Here is a 17,645-nt window from a genome sequence, read left to right as displayed (position 1 = left end):
ACATCCTCAAAAGGTCTTTTCTCTGTGTGCAGGCATCCCTGGTTTCTCCATGTGGCCTAATCTCCTATTCTCATAAAGACACCAGTCAGATTGGATTAGGGCCCACCCTAATGACCTCATTTTAACTTAATCACCTTTTAAAGTTTCTACCTCCAAATACAGTCACATTTTGAGGTACTGGGGATTAGGATTTCAACGCATGAATTTCGGTGGGGGGAAGCACAATTTAGCCCATAACATTCTCAGAATATATACAATACCTAAATACAATCCTAAAATGTTATGTAAAAAACATACAGAAAGGCAGCTACACCATAAAATTTTACTGAAAGACATAAATGAACATTTGGATAAATGGAAAAAAATGTACCATGTTCTTGGTGGGAAAGTCTTAGTATTATAAAGTTTCAATAAAGTATCAATTTATTCCAATTACTTTACTGGTATAACACAATTCTAACCAAAAGCCCAGCAAGATTTTCTTCAAATCTCTCACCCTTTCTTTTCCATTTCTCTTCCATATTTCTCAAATCACCTTTAATTGTATACTTTATTTCTAATAAGTGTCCCACCATCAGCTCAGACTCAGCCTCTTTCACACCAAATCAACCTTCTCAACCACACTATATCTGGCAATGGGAAACCATCACCCTATCAGTCACCTAGGATAAAATCTCTGACTTTGAAAATTCTGTCCTTAGCCCAGGTAGAAAGTCAGTCCTGTGTAGCCCTTCCTGTTAAAGTTAAACCTGCACACCTTAGCTCCATTCCTGCCTGCCTTCCTTACCTCTGCACATCATCATCATCTAGATTAATCTTTCTAAAATATGATTTTTATTGTTATTTTTCAAGTTTACAAATACTGTAGTCGATAACTCTACTGGGTGACCTTGGACAAGTTAGTTAATCACTGTACCTCAGTTTTATCATCTATAAAATGGGGATAACAGTACTTACCTCATAGAGTTGTTATGAAAATTAAAAGTTAATAATTTTAAGGCACTTACAACAGGAAGAATTTTATATGTATTGTTATATAAATAAACATTGTCCCCACTGTTTTACCTGGTACTTAAAGTGTTCATTTCTGTGGGTTTAAGCATTGTACTCTCTTTTCAAATGATTATATTCAGAAATACTTGAATATTTTATCCATGTACACGGGTGTCGATTACAGCATTATTTTTAATACAAAAGACTGAAGACAACCTAAATGTCTATCAGTAGAAAAATGTTTAGAAACATTTAGAAAAGATGGTGAAAGCCGGACACATTGGCTCACACCCGTAATCCCAGCACTTTGGGAGGCCAGGGCGGGCAGATCACCTGAGGTCAGGAGTTTGAGACCAGCCTGGCCAATATGGTGAAACCCTATCTCTACTAAAAATACAAAAGTTAGCCGGGCGTGGTGGTGGGCACCTGTAGTCCCAGCTACTCGGGAGGCTGAGGCAGGAGAATTCCTTGAACCTGGGAGGTGGAGGTTGCAGTGAGCCGAGATCACACCACCGCACTCCAGCCTGGGCGACAGAGCAAGACTCCATCTCAAAAAAAAAAAAAAAAAGATGGTGAAGTCATACTATGGAAAACTATGGAGACAAAGGTAAATTTGTAGATAAAAGACACATCTGACATGAAAGGATGGCTATAGCACATTGTCGAGTGAAAAAAAAAAGCAGGTTGAAAAACAGGAAGTACAATATGCTTCTATGTATAATATTCAATTTGGGAAGAATAGAAGGATACATATAAAGCTGTTAGAAGACAGAAGTCTCTTATCAAATGAGGCAGTATGATCTTCCTACAATAAACGTGTAACTTTTATATTAAATAATTAATGTTAATCGAAAATAAAGAAATAGAAAGGAAAATAAACTAAAATACTGTATGTTTAAAACTTCTGCCCAGGCACAGTGGCTCATGCCTGTAATCCCAGCACTTCAGGAGGCTGAGGCGGGCGGATCACGAGGTCAGCAGTTCGAGACCAACCTGGCCAATATGGTGAAACCCCGTCTCTACTAAAAATACAAAAATTAGCCGGGCTTGGTGGTGTGCGCCTGTAATTCCAGCTACTCAGGAGGCAGAGGCAGGAGAATTGCTTGAACCCGGGAGGCGGAGGTTGCAGTGAGCCAAGATCATGCCACTGCACTCGAGCCTGGGAGACAGAGCGAGACTCCAACTGAAACAAACAAACAAAAAGAAAACAAACAAAAAAACTTATCTCCTGGAAAACTCACTTATTAAAAGATAACTAGTCCTTTTGCCTTTGATGCTCAGGTAAACTTCAGACGAAACTAAATGAAAATACTTGTGGATTTGGGAATGAGTGGGAGTCAAGTGCTAGAATTTGCTTAGGAGCTTCTCTTCCACTAATAATTACTTTAAACATGTTGCAAACTAGCCCCAAATGTTAACCTACATTTTTAATCTGAGAGGTATGCGTCATCAAATATTTTGGTTTTATCCCGAAAGTCAGCTAACAGAGATGTAATTACCTGGGCAACTCTAATGGAATGAGAAGCAACATCTTCCATCTTAAGCATTGATGAGGGTTAAGGGAACAGCTGCCCTTTGCAATAAACAAATCTCACTCTCTGAGGCAGAAATTCGCCATATAGAAGACTGAATTTCTTCATCTTTTTGAGAATCATTTCCACCACCCAGAAAAAACATTCAAATGAGTTGTAAATAAAGTCAAGCGCAGTTGAAAAATCCTTTATCCACAGATGTTTCTTAGGAGTGCCTATGTGCTTAGACTCGAGGGCTAGGGGTTTGAAAAGCAAAAGGCAGCCCTCTACCAGGGGTGGTCGGGGAAACGGCCTCCAAGAAACGAATTACACGGTGCACTTTAGTTACCTAGGCAGCTGTTTGTCTAGGAAACAGCTTATTGTTTTCATTTGTCATCACCGCGGCTCACTAGGTATCAGGAAGCTCGGCTCCAGCCGCCACCTGGTGACGCTATTGACGCGCGAAGTCCCGCAGCTGCCGCAATTAGAAAGGCTGAGCCTTCGCCTTTAAGAAGCTGACTCACGTGGATGCTGTGTTGTGTGCGCTCAGCTGAAACGGGGAGGTGGGTCCCCAGACTGACTACATTGGCCGCCTCGAGAGAGGGGGCAGAGTTAGCCTCTTTGATTGGCTGTACGAGTCCGAGGTGCTGGGTCAGGGGCGGGGCGAGCTGTCGCGAGCCTGCCCTGGGTCTGCGGCTTCTGGGAGGGGTGGGCCGCGAAGCGGAGGGGTGCGGGAGTGGGGGAGGGTGAGCCAGAAAAGGGGCGGGGCCCCGCGGAAAAGACAGGGGGCCGAGGAGAGGGGCGGGGCCTAGAAATGAAGGGCGTTCTGGGCCAACCGAGAGAGCTGACTGCTGGGGGGCGGAGCCACGCCGGGTGACTGACGTTGAGGCCGAACCAGGGAGAGGCGGGGCCAAGGCCAGGGCCTGACTAAACCTGGAGACTCGGGTGGCCGAGGGGCTTCGTACCAGCTGAAGAGCGACAAGCCGCTGGCAGCCGCGGATCTCACCGCCGCTCAGGGTGAGTCCCGCGGGAGGGGCTGGGCTCGGGGCCGGTTGGGACTGAGGCACCCGTTCGGGTCGGGCGGCTTCGAGGCACTCGGGGATCGGCCCAGGGTGGGGGGCCCAGGCAGGAAGTGCCTCTTCCTCGCCGTGCTCTTCCCGGGGTCCCAGCGCGGCCGCCTCCGATCCTTCAGGGCGGGCCCCGGCGCTGGGACCGCGGGCGGACGCGCGGGGCTGTTTGCTCTTTGTGAGGCCTGGCGCGGCGGCCGCCGTCGGCCCGCCCCCGCCGCGCAGCCGGGCGACCGGTGCGACAACAGCCGCAACCCCTCCGCGCGGCGTCCGCGTCTCTGCCCCGTTTCCCCGCCGCGTTCTCCGAGGCCCGCCGCCGAGGCCCACGGCGCCCTCTGGGCGGACGGTTTGGCCGCGACCCCCACCCGCCGCGCCGCGGCCGCCCCGCCCCCACCCGTCGCATAGTCGGGGGCGCGCCCGGTCTCCGCCCCGAAGCCAAGTCGGAACTTGACCGAGTTGTTTGGGCCGCGATGACCGCACGGCGTGAACCGTCCTGAGCAGGGCCCACGCCCGGCCCAAGCGGCCCAGCCACCGGGCGGGGGCGGTGTCTCCCTTTGCCCCCTCCCCCCCATGAACGTCCGCCTCCCCCGCCCTCCTGCCCAGAGGACCCGGGACTGACAGTGCGGGGTGACGGTTGGGCAGCCCGCCGGGTGTCGGGACCAAGAGAGCCCGCCGGCCACCCGCTCAGCTGTTTCCTGCCCGTGTTTGTTGTGCCGGGGGAGGCCCCGCCGCCGCCGCCGCCGCCGCGCTCTGCCGCCCCGGGCCCTCCCGATTGGCCGGCGGGCGTCACGTGGCCTCCATCAGCTGGGCCAGCGGGGGCGCTCGCGGGTCCCACTGCGGCTGCCGGCCGAGCCCACCCGGGGGTCGCCCGGGCCGGCCCAGCTCCGCCAGCTTCGGGCCGCGGCCTGTCCTCCGCTTGCAGTTGGGAGGGTGGGCGTGCCCTTGCAACCCCTTTCCTGTACCCTCCTTTGCAGGTAGATGGGACAAATGAGTGTCCGGATCAGCGGGAGTGGGAAATTGAAATACTACAAAGATTTGTTTAATCCTGACACCAGCTAATCTCCCTTTCAAGGGAGAGTCTGGGAAGCTGTACAGCTCATTTATTTTTAAACTTTTTCTGTTTACAGAGATCTGTTGGTAATCTGAGGATTTTTATTCCACGTCGTCTTGACAGATGGAAAACCTGAAGTAACTTCGGGCTAACCTTGTGTTTTTGGAAAATTAGTAGACTTGGTGGTGAAGAAACTGGGAGGAGTAGGATATTAGCTAACTTTGCATAGCCACATATACAGCGTCGCAGCTGCATTCCACCAAAGAGGAACCAAAAGGCATGTGGTGTTCCCAGGGTACATATTCATGCCAGAAGTGAAGTGCCTTGGTGGATTCGTTTCATGAAAGTTTATCGCATACTTGTACTGGGTTAGGTAAGAAGTAAAGTACAAAGAATTTAGAATAGTTTCTCTAGAAGCTTATAACTTAATCAAAAGTCGTGGCAAATGCGATCGAGCAATAATACCAAGTTAAATATTTAGTAAGTTATGAGACGTTAGTAAAATATATGTGGCTTGGAAAATGTTACCTGGTTGGATCATTGCGAACTTTTCTCTAGACTAATTTCTCTTTGATGTTTTCTATTTAAGTAATGAGAAAAACAGGTTTAGAAAAAAGGGAAAGGAAATAAGGCCAAAAATTATGAAAAGAAGTAATTAAAGCAGCTACTACCCTCTGAAAAACAGTCCATGAGACATGAAGGTAGTCCTAGGTATATTTGTGCCTAAAATATCATTCTAGGTTTAATGGTGAATAACTATAGAGATCAATGTCAGTTTTAAGATAATCCTGTGTAGTGATGTCAGCGTAATGCAGGAACTGAACCTTAGCTAGACCTGAACTTGCTACTTGACACTTGAGTCGGGAAGCCAGACAGGTAAATTACACGTCAATCCATCTAGTTAGAGGCTTTTGGTATTGCATCACAACAAACGAGACCATGAAATTGTCTTGCTAGGGTTTAGCGGGGGATGACCAACTCAGATTGTGCACTAACACACACGGTTTCCTGAGTGAAATGACTAGTCTTATTTTCTAATATTTAAATATAAGTGTTATTGAAATATAGTGAACTTGAAAGTCATCTAACAAAACAGGAAAAAATAAGGCATTATTGAGGGGAGAGAACAAAAATATATCCTTAAAACGTACTGCAAATGAAGACCTGATCCACAACAGGACATCATTTGACACAGCAAAGTAAACTGGTCACGTACTGCAAGAGGATAGCAGAGCTTGCTTGTGTCACTGAAAACTTAGCTTGGTACATATTTTGCACAAAAATTAGAAAGTTGATTGTATGGATCAAACTATTTTCCCGTGTAGGTTTTTTAATAGCGTTTAGTCACAACTCAGTATAAAGAGTTGATGAAATTACAATAGCAGTAAGTGCTGATTATTATAGTAATCAACCCAGTACTCTTAAAAGTTATTTGGGTTTTTATCCTTTGTTTTGGCGAGGGAAGAGATTAAAAACGAGATACGAAAGCTGGCTTCCACCGGATTCCATTTTAGCAGAGTCATTGCAAAACAAAACCACCTCTGCAAGGGGCAGGTTCCTTTAACCCTTTCTGCGCTAAATGCCTGCATGCTCAGTTCCCTGCAGCAGAGTCTTTGTACCTTGCCTTTGTCCCATCTTCTGACGCAATGGAAAACCCACTGTGGTCTGTGCAACACTGAGGATCTGGTGAAGTGTGTATTCTATGGAAATGCCCTGAGGCGATGGTTTCATTTACTAAGGAAAAGTTTATCTGTGAACTGAGTGTTTTTTCATCAGAAGGTTCTATGAGATGCAAATACATACCTACCCTCCCTGGTATTTTTAGGGCTGGGAAGTGGTGCCTCCCTTGACTAATTTCGCTTGCCAGCGTTGAAACCAAACTGGATTATTAATTATAGGGACAAACAAGTACCTATTTTAAGATCCAGAACTGTGACATGCTTCAGAAGGTTTCTAACTTTCCTCCAGCTTCTAATTTCTATCACCTGGTCGCTTAAATTTAGCATAATTAGCAGGAAGTGAAGCCAGTTAATTGTTATTGTTTCATATCCTTTGTGAGCCATGCTTTTCTCATCTGTCATAGGGTGAGTTGGGATGGGGAATGTTGAAGAAGATAATCTAGTTTTACTGACCTTTATTGAGCATTCACTGTGTGCTAGGCACCGTTCTCAGAATACAGTATCTCCACTTAATTTCTCATAACTCAGAGATGGCTGCTGCTCTCACCGTTTTACAGATGAAACAGGAGAGGATAACTCACCCAGTGTTTCCAAACCTATTAAGGGGGAAGAGCTGAGATTTGAACCTAGGAATCTCCAGAATTCAAGTGTCTCAGCTCCACAGTTTAAGTCCTGGGGGTGGAGAGAGGAGACAGCAGCTGGTAGATATTATCTATTTTTATAATCTTTATGAGAGTTGATCTTCCACATGCTGAACTGGTTACAGAAAATTAAGAATTTTAGCTAGAAAATCAGTAAAGAAAAGGGGAATGGGATTAAACTGATCTTTTCAAATACTATCTAGCTTTAATCTCAAATGCCAACCAAGTTTCCATTTTTTCTGGGAAAGACTACTTTGTAAATGCAAAGCTCTTTCACTATCAGAATGTGTTTTTAAGCAGGGAAAACTTTTTTTTGGTGAAGGGCCAGGTAAAAAATATTTTAAACTTTGCAAGCCAGAAGGTTTCTGTAGCAGCTCCTCATACCTCTCCATTGTAAAGTGGAAGGAGTTAAGTGTAAACAAATGGGCGTGGCTGTGTTCCTAAAAACTTTGACACTGAAGTGTGAATGTCATATAATCTTGTGTCAGAAAATATTCTCCCCTCCCCCTAACCATTTAAAAGTACAAAATTCATTCTCAGCTTGTGGGCAGTACAGAAACAGGTGGTGAGCTGAATTGACCCACAGCCTTCCCAGCTTTTAAGGAAAACAATCAGCAATGAGCCAGACAAGTGAACAAGTTACCATATTTCGATTGATAGTGTATGTGTAAAATAAACCAATAGTCTTTTTAGAAAATTGTTTTATTGATGTGGAAGCAAACTAGGAAATTATATAATCCATCATATCCATCATGCATTTTAAAATAATGCATTCCTGGAGACTCTTTGGCAGATTTCTGAAGAGAGTCATCTTTTTTTTCCCCCTCTTACAGATTCTGTAATTAAAAAAAAAAAAAAATCTGTAACAAGGCAGAGATCCTAAAATGTTATTAATATTTCACCAGAGTCTTCTGATAAAAGAGAAATTGGAAGTTGTAGATAGCTAAATATGCTATTGGTGAGAGAGGGAGGAAATTGAAAATAATACTAAAGTACGATCTATGAAATTATCTATAAATTTCACTTATATTTTCATCCCAGCGCCTCACTGTTTCAGGTACTTTCAAATAAACTAAGAATAGTCTTCCAGTTAAACAATCAAGCTTGGTACTTTTCTTATTCAACCTTTTTAGGATTTTTAGAACCTGGACCTACAAGAAGATAGTACCAAAGAGGCCTTATTTATAACATGATAAGGTAGGGAACATCTTAAATAAAACTTAAGCTTTATGATGAGTTTAGCTCTCATTTCAGCTATAAACTTGAACTTCAGCACTGACATATACCAAAGCCTGTGTGTTGCTACTAAAGGACACAGTAAGCTGCCCCCAGAATCAACACCAAACATTAGCTGTCTGTGAAAGCAGCTCACTCTTAAGATGTTTTAGAAATACGGGACTGAAGAGATCTGGGATTACTCTTACGTCCAAGCAAGGTGATTAGCATACTTGGGAAATATTTTGAATATAAAAGCAATCAGACAGAAAGCAGATCAGTGGTTGCCAGTGGCTGGGAGTTGGAGAAGGTATTGGCTGCAGGCTGGTGTGTGGGAATTTTTGAGGGGCTGATGGAAGCATTCTAAAGCCAATTGCTGGTGATAGTAGCATAATTTTATAAATTGACTAGAAGTCATCGAATTGTACACTTGTAGTGAGTAAACTTTGTCATGTAGAGTATTCCTTAATAAAGCTGTTTTTTTTTCTTTTTAAAAAATAACCTGCAATTTTCTATTCTGTCAGAAAAAAGTTTCAAATTTTATAAAGGAGCAGTCTCTATGAGCTTTTAGAAAGGGGCGGCACATGCCTTTGACCATATTTTTGTAGCTCTATGTAGCAGAAATGAAGTGGTATGTATGAATGTATGTTGGGTTTAACAGTCACACTCCCTGACCCTGAAAGTTTTATCCCGATGTGAGGAGAGTTTGAATCTAATACAGTGATGAAGGGGAGGGAGGAAAACTTCCAAAAGTGATGTAGGAAGTCTTGTTAATTTTGCAGTTTTTTAAATGACTTACTAGGGTTTCTAGTTTAGGAGAGTTTGTGATTGCAGTTGGCATCAACCAAGATAGGGAATACAGGAGGAACAGCATGGAAGCAGGAAGCTGATGGTAAACCCTGAGGGAGAGAGTAAATCTGATAGCCCTCTAATCACTAGAGAGATAATAGAATGCAGTGGCTTGGCCACTTCTGGAAAGTCACAGTCTCTTTAATTCATCTATAAAAGTGAGATGATAAATACCTACTTTAAAAATTGTCCAAATTAAATGTGGTATGTAAATACCAAGTACAGTGTCCCATACAGTGTAGATGCTAAATAATTATTAGGTCTAAGGCAGAGTTCAATATGTTATTCAGGTCCAGAGAAGCCTGATTCAAGTGTTATATCTTAACTTTTTAATGACTGTCCTCCTTTGTTTTTTTTTTTTTTGGTTTTTTTTTTTTTTTGGTTTTTTTGAGACGGAGTCTCACTCTGTGGCCCAGGCTGGAATGCAGTAGTGCAATCTCAGCTCACTGCAAGCTCCACCTCCCGGGTTCATGCCTTTCTCTTGCCTCAGCCTCCCGAGTAGCTGGGACTACAGGTGCCCGCCACCATGCCCGGCTAATTTGTTTGTATTTTTAGTAGAGACGGGGTTTCACTGTGTTAGCCAGGATGGTTTCGATCTCCTGACGTCGTGATCCGCCCACCTTGGCCTCCCAAAGTGCTGGGATTACAGGTGTGAGCCACCGCGCCCAGCCTTTGTCCTTCTTAAATAAGTGGCTGTCTTAGTTCATTCTGGCTGCTCTAACAGGATACTATAGACTGGATGGCTTATAAACAACAAATTTATTTCTCCCAGTTCTGGAGGCCAGGAAGTCCAAGGTAAGATTCAATGTCTGTTGATGGTACCTTTTAGCTTCGTCCTCACGTGGTGGAAAGGAGCAGGCAGCTCTCTGGGACCCTTTTATAAGGACAGTAATCCCATTTTTGAGGGCTCTGTGCTTGTGACCTAATCACCTGGTAATATCACATATGAGTAGCAGGGGAGTACACAAACATTGAGACCATAGCAGTGGCATTTTAATGTATGTCAGCCTCTTGAGAGTTTGAATAGTGTCAGTGTTAGGTTGAGTTTCTAACCCCGCAAAGGCCAGGGCTACCTCTTGGAGCCTAAGGACCCTACAGAGGTTTTTCTACTTCCTAAAGACCTTTGACAGCAAGTGATGTTTTGCTTGCTTCTGCTAGATCCTGTGGCATTCTAACTTATCTTTCTTAGCAAACAAAAACTACATTCTACAGTTCTATATATATAATTCTCTATAAATGGCAACCACAACTAGGAATAGTGTAACATAAGGTTTTGCTCAGATATTTTTGGTCTTGGTAATGAATCATATAATTGAATCCAGTAAAAATACTTGGGTAAAGAGAAAAAATAAGATGGAATTGGAATCGGGGGAAAAGGCAGGTTAAATGTATTTACCCTCAGTAGGAAATGATCACAGTAGTTTTTAGCCAAGGATAAAATGATGTAGGCAGAAGGTATAGGGAAAGTTCACTTCGAAGTCCAGCACATTTACCACAACAGTATGGTGTCACAGTGGCCAATGTAGATACAGGTAGTTACTCTCCATTATGGTTGAAATAAATTACAACATGAATATTGTATTTAAAAGTCTTAAGGGAAATTGGCTTTAAAATAATGAATCCCAGACCCCTAGCTGGAGGTTACAGATGACTGCACAAATACTAGTCTTCAAAGACATACAGAATCTGAGGCCTATACCTCAACGGCTGAGACTCCAAAACCTTGCTGTTGATTCCCTTCTGTTAATGATCAAGATTCAGAAACATGACCAAACTTGACTGCTCACAGGTTTGTTGAATGTTTTATTTATATCAGGAGTCATACATTCAAATATTGGTTCAAGGACCAAAGAGGTGAAGTAATTGTGTGAAGCAAAGTGGAGACTGAGCAAATAAAATGGCCTGGTGAGGGTTAGGGGGTGCAGCTCAGTTGTAGTCAGTTGTTGCCATAGGAGAATATGTGCCCTCCCCATTGTTACAAAGAAATCCAAACTACAGGCTCTTTAATGAGATCTTCCAAATTTTAAATGTCATCTCAACTTTGTAAAATGAAGATTAAAAACTGTGTGACCCAAATAAAACAGACATGTCCACATATGTTTTTTGGGAAAGGGTTTTTGTATCTGAACACTGCTGTATTCCTAGGCTACCAAATGAATTCAGCCTGTAGGCCTCGAATTTGCAACTTCTGACTTATATGTAAATAAATAATAAATGTATTCTTTTTTCTTTTTTGAGACGGAGTCTCGCTCTGTCGCCCAGGCTGGAGTGCAGTGGCACGATCTTGGCTCACTGTGACCTCTGCCTCCTGTGTTCAAGCCATTCTCCTGCCTCAGCCTCCTGAGTAGCTGAGACTACAGGCGTGCGCCACCACGTCCGACTAATTTTTGTATTTTTAATAGAGACAGGGTTTCACCATGTTAACTAGGCTGGTCTTGAACTCCTGACCCCAGGTGATCCACCCACCTCAGACTTACAAAGTGCTGGGATTACAGGCGTGAGCCACCGCACCTGGCCAAGTGTTGTATTCTTAATCATCTGGAAAAAAATAATGCGGTAATCTTAAAGGCTGAAATAAGGCAATAAGTATTTCCTTTTGTTGTTTTCTAGAAATGTAATTAGAAAGTTAAATATTATAGCTTAAGTCTGTGTTTTAGTGCAAGGTTCATTGTGATGCTTGTTAATATGCTGGTTTTCCTTTTACTAGCTGCACATTGTCATTATATTCACCATTTGTTTTTTATTCCCTATTAAACTTTCATAATGTTTAAGGGGAGTCATAATGATTTTTGTGATAACATTTCTAGTGACATTAGGACTGCCTAATGGCTGGGGAAGTTCATAGACCTAGAAGGAATGGAATTTCCTTTTAAATTTGTAATGGAATTCCCCCAACCTTAAGACAACAGTAGATTCTCATTACAAACATGCATTCTGGAGTTTTTTTTCCCACAGTGGCAGTTATATTAGCTCTGCATGCCATTGGAAAGATGTATAATAAATATTTAAAACACAGGAGCTGATAACTATACCTGAGAATAAATTATGTTTTAAATTAAAACTGTGGTGTATTCTTGACTATATGTAGATCTTTAAGAATACTGTTTAGGAGAATTAGTTGTAATGAATTTAAGAAGTTGCATATAGTAACTTCCCTAACTTTTGAAGGTTAAAGTGTTAGCCTAGTTTCAGACATATGTTTCAAACTTACATCTTTTCAGTGTTTCAGCCTTTTGTGATTTATTGAATCAGTAAGATTTCTTAAAGATAATCAAGTTATGTATGGGAAAGCTTATCTTTCCCTTATTCTGTTCTCATTGCTTTAGCCTTATGCCAGCCTGGACCATCTTGGAGGCAGTGTAGGATCATGGAAGAACTTTGAATTAGGTGAATTGCATTCTGTACTTTTCTGTAGTTAACAGCTTTGTAACCTTTGACCAGTTAATAACCTTTTTAGACTTGACTTGGATGATCTATGAAGTGATGGTAACAACCTCACAGAGCTGTGACAATTTTGAAATAAGTACCTAGTAACAGTGCTCCCTAGACATTGACTTAAAGTTAGTCATCACCTCTATACAGTTGTAAATGCACCTGGTGATCACAGACCTACTCACTCTGTGTTCTCAAACCAGACTACTCTCTTCTTATTTTCTAATTGCCCCTTTTTCTACTTGTATCCCACTGAAACCTCACAGTTCTTTTCTGAAGTTATACATGCTCAGAACATATACTTAACATTTGTGCTAAACCTTTTTTCTCACCTCTCTGCCAGTGCTTTACATCATTCATTTTCTGAAATTCCACTTTCCATTTTCTTTTTCCACACCAGCCATAAGAGAAGTGACACCATTCTTTGGCCTTGGCTAATAGGTTTACTTCCTTGGCTCACTGCTTTAAAATCTTCTTAGCTTAGGCATGCCTGTTTATTTGTTCAGTGTGTGAACTTTGGATCTTTTTGTTCAGGATCAGCTATTTCACACATCGAGTACTACAAAGCAGAGATTACATAAATACATATATAAATGGTTCTCTGTGACACCCCCCAAGTAGGTGCTAACATGATTATTATAATGCATTTGTTATCCTTTTCTATTTGCTCCTAGGTTTTTAGAACTTCAGCCATAAAAATGGGCAGAATTTTCCTTGATCATATCGGTGGTACCCGTCTGTTTTCTTGTGCAAACTGTGATACGATCCTGACCAACCGCTCAGAACTCATCTCCACTCGTTTCACAGGCGCCACTGGCAGAGCGTTTCTGTTTAACAAGGTTAGTGGGAAAAAGTTTGATTCCTAAGTGGGCTCATTGGCTGTATTTGACAGCAACACCAGAATACCCCCTCAGAGCTTAGAGATACCAGGAAGAGTCAGAATGAGAGCTTGAAATCTACAGAAATGATTGCCCACTAGCTCATCTTTGATGGGACCTTAGGAAGGTGTTACTAGGATGTGATTTTAACCTTGGAAGTTTGAAGAAGTAGGCTAGGCACAGTGGCTCATGCCTGTAATCCCAGCACTTTGGGAGGCCAAGGTGGGCGGATCACGAGGTCAGGAGTTCGAGACCAGCCTGGCCAACATGGTGAAACACCGTTTCTACTGAAAATACAAAAATTAGCTGGGCATGGTGGTGTGTGCCTGTAGTCCCAGCTACTCGGGAGGCTGAGGCAGGAGAATCGCTTGAACCTGGGAGGCTGAGGTTGTGATGAGCTGAGATAGTGCCACTGCACTCCAGCCTAGGCAACAGAGTGAGACTCAGTCTCAAAAAAAAAGAGTATAAAGAAGCGTGGTCTCTGTTGCCTCAGGAAATGTTCAGTGTAAGAATTTGGTAGCGACTTCAGCACAGACCATGGAAGGAACAGGTCAAGATACCCACCTCCCTTTCTCCGCATGTCACTGGTTTATCCATATAGGGAGATAGTGGCATTAAACTATTATAACTTGACAGTGAATAAGGATCATCTAACTAACTTTTCATGTTCTAATTCGTGCTTACCAATCATCCTTCCATGGATTTGCTGACAGGAAGAGTGTTTTTCTGATTTGCAAGTGTGTGCCCAGTCTGCCTGTCTCTCTAATTTCTGGCTTGCTTTCAAATTGGATGCCGTGATTCTGCCTCCCGGAATCTGGTATATAATAGAAAAGTTGAATTTCCAAGTATTTTAGGCTAAGGAACAGTACCCTAGGCTAGCTAGTCTAGGGTACTGTTCTTAGAAGATCAGATGAACTTCCCCAGTGGGCACTCCTGTGTTCCATGTAGAAGCAGCTTTTCTCAGAATTGATGGAGCATACTCTTTGACATTTATTTTGGTACAGAGGAGGGCACACTGCAGCAGGACAGCTGCCTGTTTTGGTAAATGTAATAGAACACAACTCTGCTTGTGCGTTACGTATTGTCTACAGCTTCTTTCATGCTACAGTGCCAGAGTTAAAAAGCTGCAACAAAGACCGCATAGCCCTCAAAGCCAGAAATATGTACTATCTGGCCCTTTACAGAAAAGGAAAGTGTAGAAGATTGTTGGGTATTCAGAATCAGTGGAAATTCGTCACAGATTGTCTCAGACCCACTTCATTGTGTTCATTGTCTTTGAACTCAGTTTAAAACTATGCACTGCAGATGTATGGTCTTTAGTAGGCTTAATCTGTCCCAGTCTATATATAAAGTATATTTTCAGAAACAAACTGACAGACTGTTTTATGGAATAACTATGGTGCATTAGGTTCTTTTACATTGATTGTATTATTTGCACTCATCATTGAATAATGATGAATTACTACAATTGGACCCAAACCTACATTTTATGGCTCCAATTCCAGGACTCTTTCTTACCTGCAACACAGAAATGTAACTAGTACGTTTAAATAGTGTGACTTAGGCTAGTATGGTAGTGCATGATTGCATTAGATGTCTAGTGTAGTGCAATTTCCAGATGTCTGCCTGCCCCAGCAGCTTCTATAAATAAGTCTTGGGTATTATAGGTTTGACTAAAGTAACAACTTCTTTCTCCTTTTCTGAAGTTGCTGTTGCATTAGCCATAATATTTTGTACATACTTGGCCAATAACTAACATGCCTTGCAATTTTGATTCTCCTTGTCCCTTCTTAGGTAGTTAACCTGCAGTACAGTGAAGTTCAAGATCGGGTCATGCTCACTGGCCGCCATATGGTTCGAGATGTGAGCTGCAAAAACTGCAATAGCAAACTGGGATGGATCTATGAGTTTGCCACTGAAGACAGCCAGCGATATAAGGAAGGCCGCGTGATCCTGGAACGTGCTCTAGTTCGAGAGAGTGAGGGCTTTGAGGAGCATGTACCATCCGATAACTCTTGAAGATACAGAGAGAAATCCATCTTTTCCCAGGTCTCCTTCACTGAAAACAAAAATCTACTTACATACACTGTCACCTTAGCATCAGAGTCGGATTAATGAACTGTGGAACAAGAGGTTGTGAGAATCTAAGATGGAACCTTTCTTTCTTTTTTTTTTTTTTTAATTTTGTATTTTCCATCCAACAGCAGTGTGTAGAGAAAATATTATGCAGATGCCGTTAATTTTTTACCCTATGTTTACATCTTGAGGCAGAAGAGTCTGTCTGCAGCTATGTGGTGAGCTATGTAAGGAAAAAAATCTGGGCTGTTAGAGTGAAAAAGTGTGTTTTATGTCAATTGTGAAAGGAAAATGTTAGGAGTATGGTTTTTAAACTTGGGCTTCATTTTAAACTTTTTTTTTTTTATAAACCCAGTTATTTCACTTGATTTGCTAGCTTCAGAGAAGAGATCCGAATCTGTGCCCAGCGCTAAAGGCTCAGTGTTAGCATGGCTTGTGCTGGCCGGTGTGCCATATTCTTGTTGGAGATGAACCGTAGCACCAGAGCCCATTCTTCCTTGTCAGTCTTAACCCAAAGATGTCACCATTCGTAGTTATTTGTCACCACATAATTGGTGTTGATTGGAAACTTTTTCTCAGATGGGACAGAACTGCTGGGTTGTCTTTTTCCATGTAACTTAAGCATAGTAATATAAATAAAGTAATAGTTGGATGCTTTTGGTCCTGTGTTGCTTTTAAAAACACCTTATAAAAGAGGAGAGTATTTGATAAGCAATTTTCATAGTAGTAAAGTTTCTTTTCATCTCTTAAACTAAATTGACCATACATATAATATTCTTTGTTTAAATGAAAGCATACTGTTTAAACCCGCAGTGTTGCATTTAGAAAACAGTTGAACAGAATGTCAGTGTGCATTCATGCAAAAAACATTTAATCTGCATCTGTTTTAGAAAAGGGGGAAATGAAGCAACTTATCTAAAAATACTGCTTTACAAAGCATTTCAGCCTTTCCCCCTCAGTTTTGCATTGATTTTTTGGCAAGTCTGTAGAGCCTAATAGTTTCTATCAAAGGCCTAGATCTCTTATTAGCATTTTTTTCAGCTCTTCTCTCAGGAGTTCAGCTGTTGGAACCAGAACTGTACTTTGTACCCTCAAATAGAAAGGGATCAAATTTGACCTGGTGTTATTTTAGCCCCAAATTTATGACATTACAAAGTATTAAAATGTAAATGTTTCTTTACCCAAACTACTTCTAGATATTCTAGTATTTGCTTCTGGTAGAATTAAATGATGGTAAAATTGGCTAATTATTTGAATGAATGAATGGATGGATGGATGTTTTGCATGCTCAATTTCTAGGTCCTTTGTCTAGAAAGGAAATTTGCCTCAGCTGAATTAGTGAAATATTTCTGTCGTTGATATTGAAAGTGACTTCTGAGTACAGTTAAGTTCCTCTTATTTGCCACTGGGCTGTTGGTTAGAAGCATAGGTAACTGATTAAGTAGGTATGATACTGCATTTGAAATAAGTGGACACAAACTATCCTTTCCCCACCATGGACTCAATCTGAGAACAACAGCATTCATTTCCATTCATTGCCATACTGGCTTTTGATTATATGCAGATTCCTAGTAGCATGCCTTACCTACAGCACTATGTGCATTTGCTGTCACAATAAAGTATATTTTGTCTTGCATTGGTGCAGTACTGCTGCTTATTTTCCACTGATCTTGTCTAGTGATGATCTTAATTTTTATCTCTGAACACATACTTGGTATCTTTGAGTACCTGTAGCTTTCTTCAGTTGGCAATGCTAGTGATGTCTGACTTGATTAACTGCCTAATTCACACATGAAGACATTGACTTTGCCAGTATTAACTTCTCTGAGATCATTTTGCCTTAGATACTGATAACTATAGTTCAGTATATATAAACAAATTTCATATTACTAGGTTAACTTTTAGGTGACTGGCAGGTACCAGCAACAAGCTCCTCTGCCTTTTAAAAACTTCCATTTGCAAAAAAAAAAAAAATATTGGAAGGTCTACTTTGGATTATTTACAGAAAACCATTGTTATTTTGAGATGGGGATACTAATTAATAGGAATGATTTTTGCTTTGGGGTGGGAGAGTTAAACAAGTAGAGGTGAACTTAACTAAGTAGGCTACTGAGGAATATACAGATTTAAGCTTTTTTTCCCCTGACCGAAGAGGAAAATTCTTCCTCTTAGTCTTAGGTGACAGTAACCGTAAGTTGTTTTGATCTTAAAGTGCTTTTATTTAGACTATCAAGTGAACATTCCTGGTAAAAA

The 17,645-nt window shown here is 41.9% G+C and overlaps 1 protein-coding gene across 8 annotated transcripts; it reads left to right on the top strand.

The window, feature by feature from the left end:
- Positions 1–3,241: 3,241 nt before the first annotated feature.
- On the top strand, positions 3,242–17,028 carry YPEL5 (yippee like 5). Of its 8 annotated transcripts, none has more exons than XM_054546179.2 (6): positions 3,368–3,521; positions 4,699–4,995; positions 8,076–8,139; positions 12,333–12,393; positions 13,113–13,277; positions 15,111–17,028. In XM_054546179.2, the coding sequence occupies exons 5-6, from the start codon at positions 13,137–13,139 to the stop codon at positions 15,333–15,335; spliced, it is 366 nt and encodes a 121-aa protein (XP_054402154.1). In that variant the 5' UTR covers positions 3,368–3,521; positions 4,699–4,995; positions 8,076–8,139; positions 12,333–12,393; positions 13,113–13,136; the 3' UTR covers positions 15,336–17,028.
- The last annotated feature ends 617 nt before the right edge of the window (positions 17,029–17,645 follow it).

The sequence above is a fragment of the Pongo abelii genome, chromosome 12 (assembly GCF_028885655.2).
Source record: "Pongo abelii isolate AG06213 chromosome 12, NHGRI_mPonAbe1-v2.0_pri, whole genome shotgun sequence".
Lineage (NCBI taxonomy): Eukaryota > Metazoa > Chordata > Mammalia > Primates > Hominidae > Pongo > Pongo abelii.
Note: the sequence above shows the minus strand (reverse complement) of the source record. Positions and strands in the feature narration are given on the sequence as shown.

Coding starts and splice junctions, on each gene's coding strand:
- YPEL5 (XM_009237414.4), top strand. CDS start 13,137: ATGGGCAGAATTTTCCTTGATCATATCGGTGGTACCCGTCTGTTTTCT. Junction 13,278..15,110: donor GAGCGTTTCTGTTTAACAAG/GTTAGTGGGAAA, acceptor GTCCCTTCTTAG/GTAGTTAACCTGCAGTACAG.